Below are 24,005 nucleotides of genomic sequence, written 5' to 3'. Positions count from 1 at the left end.
GTGAAAAGAGCCTTCAATGTGCTTCAGAAGCGCTTTGCAATTGTTCGTGACCCTGCCGAGTACTGTAACTCCAAGGTTCTATGGCGAATCATGACTTGTTGCATCATATTGCATAACATAATCCTTGAAGACGAGAGAGATATGCCTTAGAACTTTCGGTACATCACCAATCGGATTCCGGTTGAGCCACAGTATGATACAAACAAGATCTTGACATTCCTTGAAGGGCATCGCAAGATCGAGAACTGTCAAGTTCATACTCAGCTCCAACAAGATCTTGTTGAGCATCATTGGCAACGTCTAAGCGCGTCCTAGTTGTTCTATGAAATGCTATTTGCTACATTCAACCATTCAGCGTGTTTAAGTTCGGTTTGTAAACTATATTCGTAATTTGGTTGAACATTTAAATTTATGTTTAGTTTATATATGTGTGCCATATGTAGTTGCAATTTATACTAGAATTGCAAAGTTTAGAAAAACAAAATTTACTCCGTTAGTCCGTTATATTTAGGGGATCGGCTAGGTCCAGCCAAAACTTAGTGAAGTATATATACTCCACTAAGCCCTTCATTAAGCCTTTTACTCCGCTAAATTTTAGGGGATCGGTTAGAAATGCTCTAACTAGCATAGAGTAAGCGTACCTAGGTGAACCATTTAATTTGGGAGAACTGTGCATGGGTGCAGATCGACTTGCTAGAGACTGTCACTGGAAAGTTGAGGTAATATCACTAATGACCACTAAACTGATGTACAAAATAGAAATATCACTATGAAAACTCGGTTTGGTCCCCCAGCATACCTGGTTCACAAGATATTCAAAGGAAAGCTCACATCAGAAGTGGATTACAAGCACTTAAAGGAACAATGAGACAAGAAACAAAAAAAAGAGGCGTCAATTGCAAGCCTTCACCTCCCCTCCTGCAGAATTGTCACCGAAGACTGACCACACACAGTGCTATTCGACGAATTGGACGGTATTATGTACGAATCGAACCCTTCACGCTGCATCATTGGACCGTTGTATCGATGTTGTTGCTTTGTAATACAAAGCGGGGGGAAACCCTTTTTCGGTAACTCACGTAGGTTGGAGACAGGCCAGGAACTGATTGGCCACGGTCCAGGTATTGCACGATCTTCCGCATGCTAGGCCTTGCACTGGATGATGGGTAGGAGCATAATAAACCTATAATTTAAGCACGAGAGTGACTTCCTCTATGTTGAAATTCCCCACGAGTCGTGGATCTACCACGTCGTGAATTGAGCTGTTGCGGTGACGTTCATGCACCCAGTCGACCAACACTATTTGTGTGACATCCTTACTGATGTTAATTGGCCTACGTCCACATGCGACCTCTAGGAGAAACACGCCAAATGCGAACACATCGGTTAAGGGTGTTGCCTTCCCGGTGCGTATAAGTTAGGGTGCAAGGTATCCCATGGTGCCCACCACATGTGTTGTTTTAGCAACCGTGCCATGGTCGTACAACCTTGCTAGACCAAAATCACCTAGCCGTCCATTCAACTGACTGTCCAAGAGCACATTAATTGCTAGCCTTTATATCTCTATGGATGACGATTTGCTCCCATTCCTCATGAAGATACAACAAACTTGATGCAACACCTTTGATGATTTGGTACCTCTCAGACCATTGTAGAGTTGGCATATTTCTATTGTACAAGTATTTGTCAAGACTATCATTTTCCATGTAGTCATAAACCAAGAGAAGTTCACCCTTTCGCTGGCAATAGCCTAGTAACTGCGCAAGATTCCGGTGGCGGAGACGACCAATGCTCACCACCTCAGCAATGAACTCTCTTAGTCCTTGTTTCGAATCATGTGCCACTCTCTTCAGTGCAACCTCCAGATTGGAGGCAGAAAGCACCCCATTGTACACTCTTCCAAATCCTCCTACACCAAGTAAATTCCTACCTGGAAACCCCTCAGTGGCATGAAATAGATCCTTGTATGCAAAACGATGTGGACTGAACTCGTCCTCCCAATCTTCTCGCACCTCCGCAAATTGGCGCCGACGCCACAAGAAGAAGACCATGGCTAGCACTGCAATGACAAGCAAAGCCGCGACCAGTGGCAACACGACATCCATCATCTTGGAGCGAGACTTGGGACCCATGTGTGGCAGGGTGGGCAGCTTGGAGATGTCTAGCAGCGGGGCAACCCCGTCCATGCTGAAGCTCCATCCAAGGAGATAGTGGCGTGTGCCTACGCCATAACCTCCAGAAGCCGAAAAACCAACGTACATCTTGTCCGCCATGACAGTGGAGAGATCAATGACTTCAGAGAGTAAAGGATTCCTGGGCTTTGGTACTTGGACAAGTGCTAATGTCACGTTGAGTCGGCTAGACTGGGCATCATAGTCGGCCCGGCTCTGTAGCGACGCGGCTCGAGGAACAGGAGAAGACGATCGCGCGGGGACTGGACCGCTGAGCCGGTTCGGTGGCAAGGCCCGAGGGGCAGGGCGAATCCCTTTTTACATCGTCCTTTTGGTTTTTCAATGTATTCTAATATGTTTCTCCTTTTTTTAACACCGTTTTCTATTTATTCTTATCAACTAAATGATCTCTACTTCTAATGTCTCAGTTGCTAGTCTCCGTTCCGGGTTTATTTTCGTCCCACCTCCCGAGTGAGGGAAAGGAGGAGAGAGAGTGAGGAAGAGGGAGGAAGAGGGTGTGTGTGAGAATTTGATGGTAAAAAAAAGTCGTCAATGTCACTTAATATGTATGAGAATATTTAATATAATATTAACATAATTGATATTGAATTTTTAAAGTTAATGTGCCCGTTGCAATGCACGGGCGTTTTTCTAGTAATAATAAAGAAACTGAAAACCGCCGAAAAAACCGTTGGCGCACTCTGGAATGTGCCGAGGGGCCCTATGAGGCCACTGAGGCCGAATGAGATGCTTTGGAAGTCTTCACCGCACACAGCAGCGTTCACGTTCACGTGCATTGTTTGGGTCAAAAAAGTCATTCGTTCTCCTATCGCCACTTCGCATGGGCCCTTTGGCTCCGAGACCGTCCAATAAATTCGCCATCACAACCCATGCGCACCCAAACCAAACCGCCTTCACGCAATCACTTCCGTCGACGCTTCGAGCAGATCCACCACCGCTCCCAATTCCCAACCCCCAACACCAGCCATCTCCTCCATGGCGCGGGCACCCGTCCTCCTCCTGCTCGCCCTCCTCGCCGCGGCCCTCGCCGCGGCCACCCCGGCGGCGGCGCTGGGCGGCCGCGGCGCGCGGGTCGGCGGGTGGGGCCCCATCCCGGACGTGAGGGACGCGCACATCCAGGAGCTGGGCGGGTGGGCGGTGGAGCAGCACGCGAGGCTGGCCAGCGACGGGCTGCGGTTCCGCCGGGTCACGCGCGGCGAGCAGCAGGTGGTCTCCGGCATGAACTACCGCCTCTTCGTCGACGCGGCCGACGGCTCCGGCAGGAGCGCGCCCTACCTCGCCGAGGTCTACGAGCAGTCCTGGACCAAGACCCGCCAGCTCACCTCCTTCAAGCCGGCGGCCAACTGATCCGCTCCCCCTCCGGCGCGCGTCGATCCGCGGCCGGCGACCGCGTCCGCTCCGGTTAATCTCGTCCGCCCGTCCTTTGTAGTAGTACCACTAGTGCTGCCAATAAATGAGTCGCGTGGTTTGGCCGTCACTCCTGCAGTTCATCATCCTGACTACCACTACTAGTATACTTATTTGGCAAATAAAATCGTGAGTACTCTGAGATTGTTGTGATCCCTGGCTGCCATCCATTGCTGATGCTTGCTTCCGAAGGAAGAGGGGTGGTTTCACTGCACGCTCACGCGCACTGTTTTGCTTCTGGCGATGATTGTCTTGTCCGTCAAGTTTCTGGAACGCAAAAGGTTGTGCCAAAACCCCGTGAGCGTGAGGAGATCTGCTTTGCCCTGGAAGCTTGTGTACTTTACTCTTTTATTTCTTAGAATTCTGGAGGCTTGTGTAAAGTCATGCAAGCCGCCGATCCTACTTGAAAGGTTACTTTCGTGTAGTAGTTCTGAATTTCAATCACTATCGTCTATGGGCTCACGTGAGGGCAAGTCTTTGTCAATGAACCAGTGGGCAGCCTGTTTTCAGTAGAAAAACCATTGGACAGCCGTTGATCACCTGATTATTCGGGAGGTGCTTTGCAGTTTCGTGTATACGGCCGGGCGCCCTAAATCCGTCTCAAACGCAACCTCATCTCCTTGAAGCCGGCGGCCAACTGATCCGTTCGGCGCATGTCGATCTGCAGCCGGCGACCGCGTCCGATCTGGTTAATCTCAACTGCTCGTCGTCGTGTCTGTAGTGCCGCTAATAAATGAGTCGTGTGGTTTGGTCGTCACGCGCTGCAGTTCATCATCCTGACTACTAGTAGTATATTTCTATTAATGCTGTGGTGGGTGCTTCATTCGTGTCTCATCTGCGCCCATTGCTTGATTCCGAAGGAAGAGGGGCAAAGGTTTCACTGCACGATCACGTGCACTGCTTCGCTTAAGGCTATGATTATCTTATCTATGAAGTGTCTGGAACCAAATGCTGTGCCAAAAACCCGTGGGGATCCGCTTTTGGAGGCTTGTGTAAAGTCATCATGCAATGCATGTCGGCAATGCTAGTTGCAGCTGCAAATATCTCTCTGCATCGTAGGGTAAAATTACAGTCACAATTGTGGGAGGGATAAAAGGTGGGATTCGCTCCCTTCTTTTTCTGCAACTCTGGTCGTGCGGATAAAATCTGAGTTTGTGAGAATGTCTGAATCTCGGTCGCCGACTCACTGTGGGCCCACGTCAGGGCAGGTCTTTATCGACGAACCGGTGGGTGGGCGGTCTTTGTTTTCCACAGGAAAACTAGCAAAGAGTCGTTGGTCGCCGACTTGCCGTGGTTATTCCAGAGTCTCGCGTGCTGCGCGGTGCGCGCTTGTCGATGAAGCGCACATGGAGCACAATAATATAAAAGCGTTTTTGACATTAGTATAGTATTTCTTATATTATGAAATAGAGGGAGTATTTTCTTCTTTGGTTGGAAGCACGAGTCGCGTCCCAGAAAGAGTTTGTAGAGATCTATCATAGTGAGATATAGTTTTAAAGATATCGACGCGGAATTTGATTGTTTGGCTTAAGAGATAATTTTATTGGTCTTTCTTGGCGATGTGTTTTCTCTTTTCCCCTCCAGGCTTCGCCGGGTAGCCCATGGATTCACCTTTCAGCTGTCTGCCGCTCCGGTGGCCAGTGGTGGGGAGGGAGTCCTAGTGCCTTCTCTCCAACTAGTAGTTTAGTTTAGTATTTGTGCGGCGTAGAGATGAATAGTGGCACTTTTTTTTGAGTTTGTCTTTCAGTCTTGATCATTCTCGAGTTCATCCATCTGGACGTAGTCATCAAAGGTCCGGCGTAGACTCATGCCATTCCTTGCGGCGGCAAGGTTAGGGTTTCTCTGCGTGACGGCGAGGTTCGATGTCAGTTGCTTCAGATTTATTGAAGGATTCGGCGGTGACGACTACGGCTTCAGACCACTGGACCTTAAGGGCACATGGACAAAGACTTTTCGGTTGTCATTGGCAAGTTCAAGCCGGCTCCGATAGGTGGGCGGCGACGGTGGCGCATCGATGGCTCGTTCTGATGGTGATATTGGTCGTTCGGTGATCTACAGACCTCGATGCAACTTTTATTATGTTTGACAAGTTTTGTAATCCTGGCAAATTTTAGAATAATTGATATGTATCTTTTTCGCCAAAAAAGGAAAGAGCTAACCAGATCTAGCACAGATACCATATAAAGAACCTGCCCTCTCTTTGTTTAATTAAAAATTTTATATGGTTGTCTGCACCGTCACGGTGCATAAACTGAGGGTATTTTCCTCTTCTTGAAAAAAAATAACTGCACAAGCTTAATGAAATTATACATTTAGTAAAATTGAAATTGTTATTTCAACACAAAACGTCAAGCATGTACACGGGCAGAGGCTGCCATGCCTTCGTTACATCCCAAGAGGAAAACAGAGCAACATATAGCTGTAATATCCTAACAAGCATCCTTCACCTGTTGAGGCACAGATCATCAGAAAAGCAATGGTCTCAGAGGAACAGAGCTCCATCTTTTGTCAACATCCGTGCCAAACGGCCCTTCCAGAATGGCTGTCCAGGTAACCTCCACCTGAAGCTCATAGGCGCCATGAACGCAAACCTTCTCCTCCTGAGGGTATTGTAGAGTGACACAGGTGCACTCACCATCACCATCACGGGAAGTAAAACAAACACTGACCGCGATTTCTTCATACTCATCATCATACAAGGAACTAGGCACATGGACGGCCACCAAATCACGGCTTAACGCGATCGAACCGCCGTCTCCGGTCAATCTACGACCGCCCATCGCTCTGTGTTCTTGTTCATCATATAGAATGATATGGCTCTCGGTGTCTCCGGCGGTCCAGGCGGTTATCTTGCCACTGAAAGGGGCGTCGCAGGGTCCATTCAGAATCCTGACTTTAACTGTAGCTGCCACGGCAAACGGAACGGGCGCTAGTACCAGTTCTACCGTGCTCAGCCAGCTAGATAGCAGCTCAGCCTTGGGTCCCTTCTCCAAGGGAACAGGGTAGTGTTCTATGACACCTTTGCTGAAATCTCTGTCGCCGGTGGTTCCGTCGATCTTCAGGTTGAACTCGAAGAAGATGGTGTCTGGCACGACGAGCCCTGTCAAAGTCAGCATGTCCTCCTGCACAAGGGTTTAGGAAAAGATGATCAACGTCAAAATGTCTTCGGATAGTTAGCTAAGATGGTGTATATATGTCCAGTTAATTGCAGACACGAGAGGTTAACGTGGATATCTTTTTTAGGGTTTATTATGGAGGAACAGATAGATACCGGCGACTCGATGAACTGGGGATCATCCCTGTCGCGGCGGAACAAGTAGACGCATCTGTAGTCGGCGTCGTCCCTCGCGAGCACGGTGCCGAACACACTGATCGGGTAGCCCACGTCGGAGTCGGCCACCTTGAGGGAAATGACGTTGACCGATGATTGCACGGCGGAGCTCTGCTGAGAAGAGGTGAGCTCCTGAAGGCGCTGCTGTAAAAGAATTCATTCATGTCAGCCAATCAGCTATTAAACGAGATTATTAATTAGTTAGTAGGAGAGATGGTTGTGAACGGTGGTATACTGACACTCTTGGTCGAGGTCGAAGAGGGCTATGTTGAAGCTGGAGAAGCGGGTGCAGACGTCGGCGTTGGACTTGGGGTCGTGCTCGGTGAGCTCTCGGCAGCAGACGATGTGGAGCGCCCGCAGCGCCTTCTCCTCGTCCGTCAGCTCCGGGTCCGGCTCCAGCAGCCGCAGCATCTCCTCCCGTGTCAGCTCCGGCACGCTGCTGTCCGTGTCCGTCGTGTCTGACCCCGTCTCTGCCCCCGATGCGTCCGTGTCCGTCGCGTGAGACTCCGCCTCCGTCGTGTCAGTGTCCGTCGCCTCCGTGTCCGCCAGAGACTCTGTCTCCGTCGTGCACGTCTCCGGCTCAGCCATCTCGCTTTCCCACCGAGGAGCGTACCGTGTTTCGACTAGCGCGTCGTGTTCAAAAAAAGAAGAGAACTCCGAGCTAGCGATCGTGGATTTTGAGAGGGACTGACTCGACTCGATGGCCAGGGTGCGTCCTACATATATACCACCAGCCACGAGGCTTTTGCACGCTGGTTCCGATTCTGAGAGGGACTCGGAAGGGATGAGAAGGTACCCTACCCCCTGCCTTATGCTAACCGGGAGAGAATACCCCTACAGTCGAATCACATCCTAACTCCTGAATTCTCAAATCAATCCCCAACTAGCATTCCACCCTAGCACCCAGCAAATAACACCACTCTACCCGGGAACAAGCTTGCACACGTAGAATATCTTTCTTCTTCATCTTTTGCTGCGATAGCAACACGCTGCTCAATGTTCGTCGACACGAATAATCGATCTGACCAATACATCACTACTAGCTCACACGTACCAGACACATTTCATCAACCTCGGAATGACAGTTTAAACCAACTCCAACAGTCGTCAAGACGGAGCACATAGACAGGTTTGCGAGATGAACGTCTCTCTCGAATCCAAAATAGGACTAGGTTTACGAGCTCCAACTTATCAGAGGCTTCTCTATCTTGACTCCGCCTCTTTGATTGTCCGGATGAGATGGGAGACACGATACTGGAGCTTCTCGTTCTCCACGGTCAGCTTCCGGTTCTGCAAGGTTCGGTAATCAAGAGGAGAATGCGGTTACACTAGGATCAGCAGACAGCAGCATGGTGGTGACGGTTAGTTTCAGGTAAATCGGATACCTGTTCCTTCTCAGCGAGACATTCTTTGGTGGCCGCGTCAAGCTTTGACTCAAGATCTCTCATGGCAGATGAACTTGCCTCGGATGGGCCATCTAGTGAACAAGGAGGGAATGTGAGGTGTCTCTTTCACAAACATGCTCCTTCGGAATACCCAAAACCTTATTTAAGATTACCTTCGTTCAGCAGCAGGGCTTCCAGCTTCGCTAACCGTGCCTGCAAAATATGAAGGATTCCACCATAAAATAGACAGAAAACATTTAGGGGACACATGTATGGGTGTAGTATGAGTACTCATGTACTATCTATTAAGATATCCGTGCAATAGATTTTAATTAAGCATGATAAGTGTGCCTTCGCATTCCATGTGGATGGTCAAATACATCAACACACTTTGAGTTGTTCACCATCAATAAAGAAACAAAACGGGAAGCATCGCTGCAGGATTGCTAAAAATAGTACTACTCCGTCCCATAATATAAAAACGTTTTTTTAGCTAAAACAGTTTGAAAAACGTTCTTATATTATGGGACGGAGGGAGTACTACTTATTCATACAGCATAGCCGTTGGTACAGATAGTAGAGCAACACCCCAAGATTAGTTCAATTAGGCAAGAACAGCTTTTAAAATGTGTGGAACTGCCAAATAAGACCGTGTCTCCTAAAAGAGATTGAAACTTGTATGTTAAAAATGTTGTAGCGTTACACGGTATAGCCCGTTTAAAAAAATTGCGTCTATACCCACCCTGTCAAATCAATATGTTAGGACACCAGTGGTTTGATGGATCGTATTTCTGCAGGCAACTGGACAGGCAACAGATAATATGCATCTAAACATCTGTTACGACAGTTGGTTGCTCGCTGACCGACATCGATTTCAATTTGCTCCAAATCAAGCACAACATAACACATGCACAAACCGACTCCAGTAAGTTTTCCATTGCTTCCATGTGGCAGATCATTTTGAACGTCAGGTGTCAACAAAACAAACATAACAGGCCTCATTGCTCAAAGAACAGCTAAAATTAGTTATACATGCATCATAGCCAGTGGCGGACAATAGATCAGCATGACAAGTTGCTTGGGTTAGTCATTTGGAAATAGTGTCGGTTGGAAAGCACAAAGCAGTGAACCTCCATCTGTGAATTTGTGGAATTAGATTATCTGCCCTGTCCTGTAATAACAAACTAAAATTCAGAGCTTCAAATGTGGCAAAAATTATACCATCCCTTCCCTGATAATCAATACGACAAATGCATTGATGAGCCGGCGCCTTGGCTAAAGAGAAGCAAAAGTGACAAGGCCTGGATTCTGGAACATCTGTCTGGGAATTGCATAACTGAAGTTCTGTTCCAGCAGCCGGGTGGTCTCGCGGACTACATACAATTCTTGCAGGCAAGTAACAAAAGTAGTCGTCTAGAAGCTGCTGAGGTCGTACTGAGTTGGATCTGCTCGAAATCAAGCCCACCACGCACGCACAAACCCACACCGCTATGCCCTAATTCGATAATCCATGAACAAATCGATAGCCTTAGCGCACCAGACTTCTAAACTAGGGCTACAGTCTCGAACGGAGCAGAGATGGTCAGGGGGGCAGGGGAGGAGACAGACGGAGCGAACCTCGGCATCGGAAGCTCTCTCCTCGAAGGATTTCAGGGCTGCCGCCGGCCCCGCCGCCATCCTCGCCGCCCGTGCCCTCGGAGTCGGAGGGGAGTTGACAAGTGGGAAGAGCTGGATGGGAAGAGGCTTCAGGTTTGTGGCCCAGGATAAGAACAAAGGCCCGTTATTAAGCAAGGACAGCAAGGTTGCAAGCTTAGACCAACCTTTTTTTTTCCTTTTCTTTCTCTTAGGCCAGAAATAATAATAAAAAAATACTCCAAATCTGTAGACCACCTAGCGACGACTACAAGTACTGAAGTGAGTCGAAGGCGCACCGCCGTCATCGCCCCTCCCTCGCCGGAGCTAGGCAAAACTTGTTGTAGTAGAAAGTCGGGAAATCGCCCATAGGACCAGCGCACCAGAACAACAACCGCCGTCAATAAAGCGTAGCATAGATCGGAAAGATCCAACTTTAAGACACATGAATGTAGACGAATGACGACCAAATCGAAACAGATCCACCAAAGACAGATCCACCGAAGACACATCTCCACGCTTCCACCGATGATGCTAAACGCACCACCTGAACGGGTGCTACTAGCTAGGTGGGAAGAATGTTATTTGATCTTCAGAGAGCCGCCGTTGTCTCACCTTCCTAAGCAGGACATAAAGCCTAACAAAACTCAAAGAAACAGCTAAAAAAGGGAGCCCTCTCGCCGGCATGTGCGGGAATCCATCACGCCTCCTGGCTCTAAAGCCACCGGAGATGAGGCGGACCGCCGCCAGCAACGGCGGCAAGAGGTAGAGGAACCCTGAGCTTCTTTTTATGAGGTGCATGCAAACTTCTGAATGAAACTAGCAAAATGCTTCTTTCGTTGCATTTTTTCCAACCTTGCCGAATTTATGAAGTATGAAAAAACAAAATTCATCATTGAATCGTGTCGAGCAGTAAACATCACTATTCAAAATGTATGCGTTTATGTTCAACTTTCTTATTACATGTTCTACATTTTTTTGTATACATCATGAAAACAATTTATACACATTTAACTTTTTTAAAGATGATTACATTTTTTCCAAATGCTTGATTAACATTCTTAAATACATGATCAACTTGTTTTTTCATACACATAGAAGAAAAGGAATTAAATGAGGTTGTGGCCTCCCACGAGCTGGGCCGGCCCGGTCTCGCGCTCCCTCACGCGAGGCTGTCCTGCGTCTCCTGTCAAGCCAGACATAGGCGCGCCCATGAGGATCTAAAAAAAAGGCGCGCCCATGAACTGTGGCGTCATGGTCTCCAACCTTTCTCCCTCTAATTAGTTTATAGTAAAGTAGTATATTTTTGCATGCCTCCCACCACTGTTGCACCATCTTCGATCCAGTAGCAGTAGGCTAGACATGAGACCTCCGCCAGAGCCACTGTGCTGCACGTGCCGTAGCAGGCAACACCTTCGGGGTGATTGCTTTTGTTCATTGCTTTGTCATAGGTTGCCTTTTCCACGACTTCAATGACGACTTGCGCTCCGGTGAAAACACGAGATCTATGATCAAGCCATGTTGACGCGCGCCTGCGCCATGTCCTTGCTGAAGCTGATGGATTGAAGCTTAACTTTGGGGATGAGAATCCGAAGTTAAACCTTGTGTTGACTCGCCATAGTCTAGGAGTTGTGTATTTTTCGCTTTGATATCGTGTTGTAACATAAGGTTAGTGGTTATTTGGTCGAGTTACTATCGCGAGGCATAGGGCCTCGGATTTTCTTTTCGCTTTACTCTGGGTTGATGTTTTTCGGCTGCTAGATTTTGCATTCATAATAATTTATCGTTGCATGCATGGTCGTGATGCAGAGGACGGGGTTATCCTTCTTTTCAAAAAAAATAAAAAAATCACAAAGGTATTGCTACGTATGCTTGGTCTACTAAACTGACTAAATGATTTCCTTGCTTGTACAATCTGCTGCAAGCAGAAATATTTTCTTTTGCGGGATGATCCAATAATATTTCTAATTTGATATAAGGATACACATGCCTTGTACATCTTGGAGAGAGATATATAAAGTACCACAATACATGATGTTTGGACAAAATGTAAAAGCATCGATCATTATTTCGTTGGACACTGGGACTTCATATCAACCTGGTCCCTTTATTCTGGAATCCTTATTCGGGGAGCATGTGATCACAAGATGCGCCTTAGTTTTTGTAGTTAGCTAGGAGAGACTCAATAGCTGCATTTTTGGCCTGTACATCTTCATACCGGATTCGATAGCCATGCCCTGGGGAAAGATAACTCACAAATTAGTTCAAGTTACAGAAACGCAATTGAACCGAATATCTTACGGGATGGGTTGCAAATCCAGGTATCAAACTGAATTTGGGTAATATATATATATTTTGTATGCAATAATGAAGGGATGCTCACCAGGTAAATACCACTCAAAATCTAGGTCCAGTAACTTCCTCATACTATCCAGTTGCAAATTCACTGCGCAACAGATATATATACATTGATCAGGATTTAAATTTAACTCTGGTACAGTTGAATATTGGTCTCGATCACTTGAGATAGGAAATCTATGGAGAAGGGTGGATTGTACTACCTGATTGCTTGCTGTACATCCGAAAGAGATTCAGTTCGTCTGAATATTCTGATTTTGCGACATGGTCGCCAGTGAATAGCGCCTTTAGCGGTTTGTACAACAAGCAGACCGAGCCCTACATAAAATGTTTTCATTTTCATGAGTGAATCTTACCTTAGATGTGTAGGAGAAGATCAGTATGGTGCAACATAATTATTGCTAAAATGACCACGAATTAATGACATCATTACCATCCATCCATCCATCTTGTCTATCCAAAGAACAATATACAAGCATAGTTCTCTGAAGTTTAAGAAAAACTGGAGAGGATGGGGTTGATAATCTTATACTATATTTATAACCTTATAGTGCAGCCAGCTAGCCAGAAGCCCAACTCCTCTTTAATCCATAAACTTCTCCATAACAAAAGTCTAGAAGTATATTCAATGTAATTCTATTCAATGAGTTGAGTTTCTTACTTCGGTATGGCCTGGAGTATGGATAAGTTCAAAATCATTCCCAATGTTCCAGGGACCACTTCCAGTAAGTTTCCACTCGACATCAGCAGTAATGTCCACTACCTGTGTCAGCAAGGTTATTGCAGCAGATAGTCAGGGCAAACATCATAAAGCAAATTACAATTTTAGAATATATGAATTGTAATACGACTTCGAATATCCTTCTAAACATCATGAAGATATTCCAGTAAGTTTCTTTCTACGGGTGTTCTTACATCTCCTGAATGGATGATTCTCTCGCATTTCAACCGCTCGGCCCACTTCCGATGATCCGCTACATCATCACTGTTTGGTAATTGGTTAGATACTCTTCAATCTCCTTAATAAAAAGGTCCACAAATGCACAAATGAATAGATAAATGTAGAACTGTGCAAGTCTGAACATACATGTGGGTCAAAAACATGTAGCGCGCTCCACCGAGCTTCTCAATCTTGTCCACCAGTCTCGGCGTATACCTTGGACTTAAACATTAAGAGGTTATCAGAACAACTACAGCAAATATATTCGGTTGCTATTTGTCCATCTACGGGGAAAAACAGAGTACTATAACAGGTAAATATATCACTATATATCCATCAAGCATTCAAGGTTCCGACCAAAAATCAATTAACGAACAACGGTAAACTACACATATGTGTTACAGGGACCTATTACTTACTTCCTTCATGTCACATTGCTATGCAAATTGTTTCAATACTACTCCCTCCGTACCAAAATATAAGACGTTTTTTCAGTTTAAATTGAACTGCAAAAACGTCTTATATTTTAGTGCAGAGGTAGTACTACTTTGTGCTTAAACTGAACTTTTATCAGAAACATATGCAGCATTGTAGCCGAGGGGAGACTTCATAGTTTTGCTTGGCATGTAATTACCTGTCAACCATTATGTTTCCTTCTGGGTGAACTATGAGATAAGATGTTGCTCCATATGAGGACTCGGAATGGTAACCGCAAAGGTAAACACCCTGAAACACATCACGTATATAGGGTAAAAAATGATTAACCAACACGGTAAAAAACAAGCACACAACTTTTTGGTGCTGAATTTCGTATTTACTGGAGGAAGTTAAAGAGGGAGCATATATGAAATTGTTCATACAGGAAGATCGTCGTCGATGGGGAGCGGGAACGTGTTCTGCACTTGGAGAATGTCCTTCGCGGGCTTGTCGGTGTGGATCGAGGCTGTTGGACAAGAGAGCAAAGCCTGCAGAAATGTACAGAGATAACATGAACTCCATTGTTCAGTAACTATTCTTGAAAGCAAAACGGAAATTTTGTCGGCCTTCAGTGTTGCGCATCTAAATCGCACTGATTAGTTGCAGCTAGAAGCAGGAATGATGTTACCTGCAGTGCCTTGGTCCTCTGCTCCTCGGAGCTGGGCTGCGCCGCCACGGCGGACATGCCGTCCACCCTCTTGAACACCTCCGGCGCCATCCACCGGCAGGTGGCGCAGTCGATGCACCGGTGGTCTGCTCACGCACGCGCGTCAAGCTAGATCAGGCGCAAAGTAGTACAGTACTACATAACACAGTTATACTGAATCTGAGGTCGGACAAGGGAGCTCACCGACGAAGAACTCGCCGGAGACGTTCTGCTCTCGCCGCCGGTTCCGTTTGTCGAGCGCCGCAGGGGACGCGGCGGCGCGGACCACCGAGGCGGGGCGTCGGCGGGGACGTGCGCCTGACGGCGGAGAGGCGAGGGACGCGGCGGCCCGAAGGCTGAGCGCCATGGCAGTGAGCCGGTGACTCGACTGAAAGGAGATAGCTAGCGAGTGACGGGTGAGCTCTTCCGTCTCTGCACTGCAGCCACGTACCTGTGAAGCTGAACTGAGCTGAGCTGAGCTTGAGCTCGTTCGATAAGTACATATTGCTGTCTCTGAGTACTGAGTAGTGCACTTAATAGGAGCATGGGAGTATGGAACCATGTGTGAATGGCTCGAGATTCTTCAGACAGTGACGCCATTGCTGACCGCACGTCTGAGTTTGCATGATATATCCACATGATTGGGAGAAGAAACAAGCACACGTATTATCAGTTTATATCACTTCTGTAGATGGAAAACAGTGTACTGCCTACTTGTGGCAAGCAATTACCCAATTTGCTTCGTGCGGGTACCAGGATCATCACAGGATCTTTTGTCTGGAAAAGATGAGGATTAGGGCTGTTGAATTTGACTTCAGTCCAGGCAATGTGAACACAGCTGCAGACACGGGCAGGCAAGCAGATTCCCCTTTGCCACCTCCTCCTTCTCGCACGTTTTAAGCTCATTTGCGCCTTCGAACGGTTTGATTAATCTTCTCTCTCTCAAAAAGAAGGTAAGGGCAACACCAACTCGGATCATCTAAGAGCATCTCCAGCCGCACCCCCACAAAGGCCTTCCCAGGCGATTTTTTCACACCGGCGCCAAAAAAACGGCCCAGTCGCGCCTTCAGGAGCCCGATTTTCGCCGGCCTGGGCCGAAATCAGCGCCGGCGGACCCAGGCCGAACCCGGCGCGTTGGGGGGCGCCCGGGGCGAGCGGTTTTTGCACGAAAGAGCCGCGGGCCAGCCGCGTTAGCGACACCGCGCCTCGGTTTTCCGCGGGGAATCAATGGCAAGGCTGCCGCCGGTCAGCCTTGCCATTGATTCCTCACGGGCGGCGCGCCGACGTCTCCCCTCCCTCGCACGCGTACACACGGGCGCGGCGCGGCTATATAAGCCGGTGGCCTCGCTCGCCTCTGGCCACACCAGCCCCGCCCTAGCCGCCGAGCTCTACCTCTCCCAAGCGCCGTCGCCGAGCCCTCCCTCTCCCTCTCCCGTGAGCCGCCGTCGAGCCCTCCCTCTCCCGTGAGCCGCCGTCGAGCCCTCCCTCTCCCTCTCCCGTGAGCCGCCGTCGAGCCCTCCCTCTCCCTTCCCCTCTCCCCATGGCCGAGCGTTTCCCCGGAGACGAGGCGGCGGCCAACGGCTTCGGCCGCCGCACGCTCCGCGAACAAGAGTCGTGGCTCCTGTTCCAGGCGAACATCCCGGCGCCGCCGCCGCCGGACATGCGTGCCGGGCCGACGGGGTGGAGGCTCAGCAACGGGGGAATGGGCTCCCCCGTTGCCCGACGCCGTGGCGCGCCCCTCCTACTTCGCCGACGAGGTAGAGATCGTGCGCGCCTCCCTCACCGACGCCCAGCTCGCCCTCCCCCAGTACTTCCAGCGCCGTCAGCAGCAGAGGCTGGCGTCGACGAACGGCTCGCCGGTGGTGGGCGGCCTGAAGAACAGCGAGGGGCGCCACCTGTGGTGGGGCGTCCCCGGCCGCACGCTCGAGGGCGTGCTGACGCACCTCGAGGGCGGCAACAACCCGCTGTTGGCATACCCCCGGGCGAGGGCGGCCGCCCCGGCGCATCGCCGACGCGACGGGCAATGGATGCCAAGGAGGTTCGACTCCTCCTCTTCTTCCTCCTCGCGCTCTTCCTCCCACTCCTCCGGCTCTCCGACGCTGCTCGGTGTCAAGGCCGAGCCCGCGGCGGAGACGCCGCTCGGCCGGCGCACTCGCAGCGCCGGCATCGTCATCAACGAGGGCGGCCGGCGCGCCTCCTCGTCAGCTCCTCCTCCGCGTTTCGTCAAGCCAAAGACGGAGTCGGGGCTCACGCCGGTGAAGACGGAGCCGGGTCTCCCTGCCGTGAAGACGGAGCACGGCGACGTGGAGCTCGACGACGACGCGGCCCTGGAATGGGCACGCCAGGACTCCCTGAAGATGGCGAGGGAGCGCCAGTGCGCCGCCCTGCGGCGCTTCGCGCAGCGCCGCCGGGGCCGCGACGAAGGAGTAGTCGTCGTCATCGACGACAGCGACGACGACGACGCGCCGCCGCCGCCACCAGTCCGCCATGGCGAGGCCGGGCAGGGGTCCGGCAGGGACGCCCGCGTCAAGGAGGAAAAGGCCGACGATGGCGACGGCGGTGAGGATGGCGGCGACGACGGCGACTACTCGGCGTTCAGCCAGTTTCTTTTTTAGATTAGTTTATATATTTGCTATGTAATGAAAATCCGCGAACATGTCTAATATATGCCCAAATTTGCCGAAATTTAGTCGTGTTTAGCCGAACTTTGCCGAAATTTGCTATATTTTTTTTAACGCGCCTGGGGGCGGCCCTGGGGCCGGCGGCTGGGGACCAACTCGCCCCCAGGGCGATTTTTTGCACCGGCTCACCCCCAGGCGGCGATTTTAGTCGTCCCCTGGGGGGCCAACAGCTGGAGATGCTCTAAGCGCCTTCAAATATTCGGACCGGATGCACCACGCCCTTTTGATCATCCAAACGACGGTCATCAAATCTGTTTGAACGGATTCAGACGTCTGAAAATCCTGTGAATCGGCATCAAACTAGGGGAGGTTTCAAGGACTTTGGACATCCACCATGTTGGACTTTTGGGACCTGCCCTAGCCACAAAACCCACCCGAAGCCCTCTTTTTTTTCAACAATCGGACATCCTATTTGTGCTTTGTATCCATTCTCCCTGAGTCTGCCGCCGCCGTTGTACCATCCCGGACACCTCCCAGACCTTGTTGGACCTCTGCCACTCCACCTAGGTGCTCGTGAAGCTTTGCCTACGCCGCCCTTCCACCCCATATCCGCCCGCCGCCCAGCTACCCTTTGTCCCTGCCAACGTTGTCCATGGCGGACACCATGCCAGACATGGACAAATGCCACAGTCAATTTTTTTTACGTTCTCGTTGTTTACTTTGAAGCAAACACGATGGATTCTGATGAGGAGTACTTCTACGCCGTGTTTACGGATTCATCTTTGTTGGAGAAGGATGGTGAGGATAATTCTTGAAGACGCCGAGTGTGCAGAGGAGCATGTTCTCAACTACAAGGGCTCAATAATAAAGGGACATCAAGTGTGGAGTCGGTGGAAGGCAAAGGGGCATATGATGTTGTACGACGACTACTACCCCCGATGCGCTATTCAAACCCTATTTACGTCATCAATTTCGGATGCAGCGACATGTGTTCCAACGCGTCTATCAAGATTTCAGGGCCTATGATGATTTCTTCAAGCTAAAGAAGGATGCCGTTGGCTGCATGTTATCTGGTTACCAGGAGTTCATGGCTGCTATGAGGATAATTGCTCATGAGTTATGACTCGACCGCAGATTCGTGAAATGAGTACCTCCAAATGTCTGAAAGCACATGTCTCGAAGCCATGATCAGATTTGCTACTTCATTGGTTAAGGTGCTGGACTAGGGTACATGAGAGAACCAAATGTCATAGGCACCGCAAGACTAATATCACTTGGAGAACCAAGAGGGTTTTAGGTATGCTTGGATTCTTGGATTGCACGCACTGGATATGAGAATTGCCCATATCCTCAACAAGGGGAATACCAGGGCCATTGTAAAAAGCTCATCATTCTTCTTGAAGCAGTTGCATCACAAAGACCTCTAGATTTTTTTTAACATGGTAGGATCCTGAACGACCCTACAATTTCATTAATTTTGCAACAACGATGGTATAAAGCTCACAACAAGACACAAAAAGGTAAAAATACAACTAGGCTCTAGAACATCCAGGGGGACCCTGATACAAGATCTAGGATCGTTATTGAGTCCAAACGACTGTCGTAGAGATACGATCTGATCATCACCAAGAATGAACTCCTTGGGATAGAAAGGTCGCTAGCACATCATATCCAACATGAGCCAATGCTAAAATAGGAAAAGGTGGACTCCATGCCGCCATGGATCAACGGCCGAAGGTAGAGGAGGAATAAGGGGGAGGCAAAGGGAAAGAGGGACTCGGTGGCGACATTGAAGGTATGGAATGTAGACGGGGAGTGGAGCGATGGATTATAACGACCAACATACAAAACAACACCGACCGGCGAAAAAAGGGTAAGATATAAGCAGACTATACAAATGGGTCAAACACAATTGTTTGTGAGCGAATACCTTCAGTCCATTTTGATCATCGTGACACTCGGTCAATTTTGGACCGGATTGTGCTAACCGACACCTTCGGGGAGGCTGCTCAATGTTAAGGCTCATCACTCACGCGTGGTCAGGGCCGGTCAATGACGAGGGGTGAGTGCTATTTGGATATGTAGGCGCAGCTTTTTTGGGCGATTCTCCCAGAATCTTGAGAATCAATCCTCCATCCAGCTTCTTACAGAATCTTATACCCATAACTTTTTCTACAATCCTAACTAGTTAGGATGTAAACATCCAGGTTTGTAAAAAAATATGGGTTCAAGATTCTGGGAGAAACTGAGTGGAGGGTCGATTCTCAAGATTATGGGAGAATCGGACAAAAGAACTGAGTCGTAGTAGTGTATGACATTATTTCATAATATAAGGTGAGTGTCGCGCGGTAGGCCTAGTGAGCATCTTCAAATCATTTAAATAGTTAAAAAAAGTAATAAAAGGCCAGCAGGAAATTCATACAATTGTAACAAAAACATCACTTGCGTGCAGAAGAATGCAACCACCGTCTGCATCTACATCACGACAACCTCTTGCTTTAGACCGAGATTGCTAGACTCACGAACAAGTGTTTTCGGGCGATGATTTACGGTACAACCCTCACCCCCTCCGCGAACCAACCTGTGGTTGGATGGTTAGAGGGAGGTGCTCGCATTATTCCTGAATTTATTTCAGGATTTCCGGCGATGTGCTTTCAGTGGGAGGAGACGTTCCCGTCGACGACGAGGCGCCTACAGTGACTTCGTAAATTTCAAGATGACATGCCGGCTCAGTCTCTCGGAAGTGCTCATAGGGTTAGGGTGTGCGTGTGTGCGTTCATAGGGATGAGTATATGCGCGTATGTATGAGCGCTTGCGTTTGTACTGATGTTCAAAAAAAACCCACCCCCTCCCCCATTTGAATTCCAACCAGCCAACCACATGATGCCATATATGCCTGTAGATAGCAATAATCGACTTTAGACTAATTTTCCCATTTTAGGGAAGTGCTATATATCACGAAAACCTCAATATTAGATTGCGGTCTGCAGCCGGCTATCAGTCCCCGTAAAGTGACGATGTATATATAATGTTTGATGCTCACTTGGTAATTATTTTTATTATAAGCTATACAACTTCTTTACACGTGACCATCTTTATTTGGCACCGACTGACATGACTCCAAATTCACAAAAAATTACTCCCCTATCTCAAAATCTTATATTATGGGACGGAGGGAGTAATGAATAGGCCCATGAATACCCCATCCGGCTTGAAAATAAGAGACATATTACACACACAACCAAGTTTTATTTTTTCGACCACTAATATGGCATGTAGGAATAATTCCATTATGTCTATCTTACTATAACATTTCAATAATTTTTTGTAATATACTGGCCTTTTAGACATGTAGTAAAAACATACTAGTAAAAAACGCGCATTGGAGTTTTTTTTAGACATGCACACCAGAAAATATAAAAGGTCAAAACGCACACAAACCTTATGTTTTGAGATAATCACAACCCTGCAAAAATAGAATCACGAGTTTTTTTCCACATCTTTCACGCATGGCACAAATCATCGCCATTGTTTGTGGTTCACGCCTTTTTGAAATTAGTTTAGTTTAAAGAAAGATGGTTTTGATATGGACCATCGATCCAATCGAACGGCCCAGGCATCAACGAGAGCCCACCATAAATAAGCCCCCCGCGAATAGCATTCCCCTCTCCCTAAAACCCTAACCCCTCCCCCGCCTCCCCCTACCAAACCCCTCAGCCGCCGCCGGCGAAGCGCGCGGCGAGATGGCGCTCTACCTGCTCTTCGAGTCCGCGTCCGGGTACGCGCTCTTCCACGCGCACGGCATCGACGAGATTGGGCAGAGCGTGGACGCCGTCCGCTCCACCGTGCTGGACCTCAAGCGGTTCAGCAAGGCCGTCAAGCTCGCCGGGTTCACCCCCTTCCTCTCCGCCGTCGACGCCCTCAACCAGTGCAATGCCATCTCCGAAGGTATCGTGTCCTCCCGCCGCCTCTCCCGGTGGAGCCCTCGTGTCAAGTCCACTGCTTTTGGTCTCCCTTGACGGCCCAATGATGTGTGTGGGTGCTGATTTTGTTGGTTCAGGGATCATGACTGACGAGCTTAGGAACTTCCTGGAGCTCAACCTGCCCAAGGTGAAGGAGGGGAAGAAGGCCAAGTTCACCGTCGGCGTCATGGAGCCCAAGGTCGGGTCCCACATCACCGAGGCCACCGGAATCCCTTGCCAGTCCAACGACTATGTCCAGGAACTGCTTCGTGCAGTGCGGCTGCATTTTGATCAATTCATTGAGCAACTCAAGGTGATGGATTTACTAGTGCGCCTATTTCTGTTGTATGTTTGATAGGGAGTTCAGACTGTACTAGGGTCAATGGTATCTTGCTTGCTCTGTTGCTCTGGGATGTTTTAACAGTTAGCACCGGTAAACTGGTTGTTTATCAGAGGTTTCCTTAGCAGTGGTAAAATTAATAGTCCTGGTTAAACGACAATCATGGAAATTAAAAATCTGGTCTTGTCAGTAAAGAGCGGATGGCATCTATGCAGATTTGTATATAGCTGATGGTATACTAAAGTTGTAGCAGGGCTGTTCATTAGCCTGCAACTATTTTGTGTGCACCATAGATGTATCGACAGTGTTAATTTCATTCTTGTTTGTTTATTTATTTATTTATTCCTTTGATTTTTTGGTTGCAGCCATCTGACCTGGAGAAGGCCCAGCTAGGTCTGGGACATAGCTATAGCAGGGCCAAGGTGAAGTTCAATGTGAATCGTGTGGATAATATGGTGATTCAAGCTATCTTTCTGTTGGATACACTTGATAAGGATGTCAATTCCTTCTCTATGAGAGTGAGGTTGGTTCCTCACCCTTTCTGTTATTTAACTTGTTCTATGCTTCAGTTTAGATGTTGTGTCAGCACTTGGAATCACCTTGATTTCGTTTCAATGTGTATCTAGCATAAGTATTTGTAATATTCAAGGCATTGGTGTTTCAATCCATGTTTGTTCATTACACTTTCGGTTCATGTATATTTGTAGTATTCACTTCCCTTGTCATCTAAAATATGTGCCAATGTGAGATGCCCTTCTCTCCCCTTCCACACACCTATATATAACTTACCTTCCATCATGGATGATGGTGGCAGTTGTGCAGATATTAAACGGCTGTTAATCTATGATGCAGGGAGTGGTATGGATGGCATTTTCCTGAGCTGGTCAAGATTGTGAATGACAACTACCTCTATGCTAAGCTTGCCAAGTTTGTGGTAAACAAATCTGACTTGTCAGAGAAGGACATTCCAGCTTTAGCGGATCTAATTGGAGATGAAGACAAGGCAAAAGAAATTGTTGAGGCAGCAAAGGCATCTATGGGTAACAACTATGTCCACAATTACTTTTGCTTCTCGGTAGTTGGGTGGTGACATTGTGGCTTACTCAATCTCCTTTGTATTTTTAGGCCAGGATCTTTCACCTGTTGATTTGATCAATGTCCAACAGTTTGCTCAGAGGGTCATGAATCTATCTGAGTACCGTAAAAATCTCTATGAGTATCTGGTGACAAAGATGAATGATATTGCACCAAACCTGACATCATTGATTGGTGAAATGGTTGGAGCTCGGCTAATCTCTCATGCTGGCAGTCTTTCAAATCTTGCAAAATGCCCTGCCTCTACTCTGCAGATACTGGGTGCTGAAAAGGCACTCTTTAGGTACTTGATACTTGGACTGCTTATGTATTCGAGCACCTTATTTACTGTTCTTCAAGTATTCGAAGACAGTCCTTTATGCTTCTGAAACCTTGTGATTCATTTCCTATTTCCTAATTGTACCTCAGAGCTCTGAAAACACGTGGAAACACACCAAAGTATGGCCTCATATTCCACTCATCTTTTATTGGTCGTGCATCAACCAAGAACAAGGGAAGGATGGCTCGTTACCTTGCAAACAAATGTTCCATTGCTTCACGAATTGACTGCTATTCAGGTTAGTTGAAGAGCTTTGTTTGCTAATGTTACACATTCTGATCCCCTTTTCTGATTGGTTTTCTCACGGGGTTATGAATTCCAGATATGAGTAGCTCCATTTTTGGTGAGAAGCTGCGTGAACAGGTTGAGGAGAGGCTAGATTTCTACGATAAGGGTGTTGCACCCCGCAAGAACCTTGATGTGATGAAAGCTGCTATTGATGGCTTGACAAACACAGAGGATGATGACGGTAAGGATAGATTGGTTCTTTCATTAGTCTCCCGGTTGCTTACTTTATTTTATCAATCCAACATAATTGTCTATCCAAAAATTCATTCACAGGCAAAGAGAATGGTGACACATCTGTGAAGAAAAGCAAGAAGAAGAAGTCCAAAGCTGAGGCTAACGGTGACGCGATGGACGTTGAGAATGCTGCAACAGAAGCTGAAACTGGAACCGAGAAGAAGAAGAAGAAGAAGCACAAGCTTGAGGAGCCGCAGGATGAGGAGATGCAAGCCAATGGCGATGACGAGACCCCTAAGAAGAAGAAAAAGAAGAACCGCGACGCCGAGTCTGTTGATCCTAAGACTGGCACCGAGGGGAAATCCAAGAAAAAGAAGAAGAAATCCAAGACTGACGACGAGTAGTAGATTAGTACCTTAGTACCTAGCAGCGAGTGTTGAAGCCGATTGAGGATGAAATTTTTGTACCGACTGTTTAAGTGTGTACACTTTGAGCCTCTTTGAGCCCTTGATGAGGTCTGTAATGTAGCGTGGCATGGACTGAAGCGGCGAATCTGTATTACATTTGATGTTGCAGTATGGCGTTTATTGGGGATGGCTTAAGCTTTCCTAGTTATAAATGGGATGACATTGCTGGCACTGGCAGTAGCTGAATGATCAATGATCACATTAGTAGCGGGACCAATGAATTTGAAACCACTGCTTATATACATGCTATTGGCGCCATAGTATTAGTGAGAGGAAGGATAGACGTGAAAGAAAAAGAAGAGGAAGAGTTATAATTTACCTGATGTGAGATACAGTCCTCGACGACCGTTCCACGTGGTTGAATTTTGAGA

At 48.0% G+C, this 24,005-nt stretch overlaps 5 protein-coding genes and 1 pseudogene across 5 annotated transcripts; 2 read left to right on the top strand and 4 right to left on the bottom strand.

Annotated features, from left to right (window-relative positions):
* Positions 1-906: 906 nt before the first annotated feature.
* On the bottom strand, positions 907-2,387 carry LOC123048816 (L-type lectin-domain containing receptor kinase SIT2-like; annotated as a pseudogene).
* A 666-nt stretch (positions 2,388-3,053) lies between these two features.
* LOC123051706 (cysteine proteinase inhibitor 8) lies at positions 3,054-3,741 on the top strand. The gene has a single exon (XM_044474671.1). It carries the CDS (start codon positions 3,168-3,170, stop codon positions 3,537-3,539), a length of 372 nt encoding a protein of 123 aa, XP_044330606.1. The 5' UTR covers positions 3,054-3,167; the 3' UTR covers positions 3,540-3,741.
* A 2,213-nt stretch (positions 3,742-5,954) lies between these two features.
* On the bottom strand, positions 5,955-7,518 carry LOC123055671 (uncharacterized). Its single transcript, XM_044479582.1, has 3 exons — positions 7,156-7,518; positions 6,871-7,074; positions 5,955-6,721 (listed from the first exon to the last, which is right to left on the bottom strand). Exons 1-3 carry the CDS (start codon positions 7,516-7,518, stop codon positions 6,065-6,067), a joined length of 1,224 nt encoding a protein of 407 aa, XP_044335517.1. The 3' UTR covers positions 5,955-6,064.
* Positions 7,519-7,867: 349 nt separating this feature from the next.
* Positions 7,868-10,090, bottom strand: LOC123051707 (uncharacterized). Its single transcript, XM_044474672.1, has 4 exons — positions 9,933-10,090; positions 8,489-8,528; positions 8,316-8,407; positions 7,868-8,220 (listed from the first exon to the last, which is right to left on the bottom strand). The coding sequence occupies exons 1-4, from the start codon at positions 9,990-9,992 to the stop codon at positions 8,134-8,136; spliced, it is 279 nt and encodes a 92-aa protein (XP_044330607.1). The 5' UTR covers positions 9,993-10,090; the 3' UTR covers positions 7,868-8,133.
* A 1,763-nt stretch (positions 10,091-11,853) lies between these two features.
* On the bottom strand, positions 11,854-14,881 carry LOC123051705 (uncharacterized). Its single transcript, XM_044474670.1, has 10 exons — positions 14,573-14,881; positions 14,351-14,475; positions 14,106-14,210; positions 13,880-13,971; positions 13,393-13,467; positions 13,221-13,290; positions 12,967-13,068; positions 12,509-12,623; positions 12,331-12,393; positions 11,854-12,184 (listed from the first exon to the last, which is right to left on the bottom strand). The coding sequence occupies exons 1-10, from the start codon at positions 14,733-14,735 to the stop codon at positions 12,102-12,104; spliced, it is 993 nt and encodes a 330-aa protein (XP_044330605.1). The 5' UTR covers positions 14,736-14,881; the 3' UTR covers positions 11,854-12,101.
* A 5,768-nt stretch (positions 14,882-20,649) lies between these two features.
* LOC123051703 (nucleolar protein 56) lies at positions 20,650-23,805 on the top strand. The gene is made up of 8 exons (XM_044474668.1): positions 20,650-20,937; positions 21,050-21,264; positions 21,657-21,814; positions 22,144-22,331; positions 22,417-22,669; positions 22,795-22,943; positions 23,028-23,174; positions 23,267-23,805. Exons 1-8 carry the CDS (start codon positions 20,733-20,735, stop codon positions 23,569-23,571), a joined length of 1,620 nt encoding a protein of 539 aa, XP_044330603.1. The 5' UTR covers positions 20,650-20,732; the 3' UTR covers positions 23,572-23,805.
* The last annotated feature ends 200 nt before the right edge of the window (positions 23,806-24,005 follow it).

This window comes from Triticum aestivum, chromosome 2D (assembly GCF_018294505.1).
Source record: "Triticum aestivum cultivar Chinese Spring chromosome 2D, IWGSC CS RefSeq v2.1, whole genome shotgun sequence".
Taxonomy (NCBI): domain Eukaryota; kingdom Viridiplantae; phylum Streptophyta; class Magnoliopsida; order Poales; family Poaceae; genus Triticum; species Triticum aestivum.
The sequence above is the reverse complement of the archived record's forward strand: the minus strand, read 5'-3'. Positions and strand labels throughout refer to the sequence as shown.

Coding starts and splice junctions, on each gene's coding strand:
- LOC123051707 (XM_044474672.1), bottom strand. CDS start 9,992: ATGGCGGCGGGGCCGGCGGCAGCCCTGAAATCCTTCGAGGAGAGAGCT. Junction 8,408..8,488: donor AGCCCTGCTGCTGAACGAAG/GTAATCTTAAAT, acceptor CTTGTTCACTAG/ATGGCCCATCCGAGGCAAGT. Junction 8,221..8,315: donor GTCTCGCTGAGAAGGAACAG/GTATCCGATTTA, acceptor CGAACCTTGCAG/AACCGGAAGCTGACCGTGGA.
- LOC123051706 (XM_044474671.1), top strand. CDS start 3,168: ATGGCGCGGGCACCCGTCCTCCTCCTGCTCGCCCTCCTCGCCGCGGCC.
- LOC123051703 (XM_044474668.1), top strand. CDS start 20,733: ATGGCGCTCTACCTGCTCTTCGAGTCCGCGTCCGGGTACGCGCTCTTC. Junction 20,938..21,049: donor GTGCAATGCCATCTCCGAAG/GTATCGTGTCCT, acceptor TTGTTGGTTCAG/GGATCATGACTGACGAGCTT. Junction 22,332..22,416: donor GGCAGCAAAGGCATCTATGG/GTAACAACTATG, acceptor TTGTATTTTTAG/GCCAGGATCTTTCACCTGTT.
- LOC123055671 (XM_044479582.1), bottom strand. CDS start 7,518: ATGGCTGAGCCGGAGACGTGCACGACGGAGACAGAGTCTCTGGCGGAC. Junction 7,075..7,155: donor AAGAGTGTCAGTATACCACC/GTTCACAACCAT, acceptor ATTCTTTTACAG/CAGCGCCTTCAGGAGCTCAC. Junction 6,722..6,870: donor CCCAGTTCATCGAGTCGCCG/GTATCTATCTGT, acceptor ACCCTTGTGCAG/GAGGACATGCTGACTTTGAC.
- LOC123051705 (XM_044474670.1), bottom strand. CDS start 14,735: ATGGCGCTCAGCCTTCGGGCCGCCGCGTCCCTCGCCTCTCCGCCGTCA. Junction 14,211..14,350: donor AGAGGACCAAGGCACTGCAG/GTAACATCATTC, acceptor ACATTTCTGCAG/GCTTTGCTCTCTTGTCCAAC. Junction 13,069..13,220: donor GAATCATCCATTCAGGAGAT/GTAAGAACACCC, acceptor TTGCTGACACAG/GTAGTGGACATTACTGCTGA.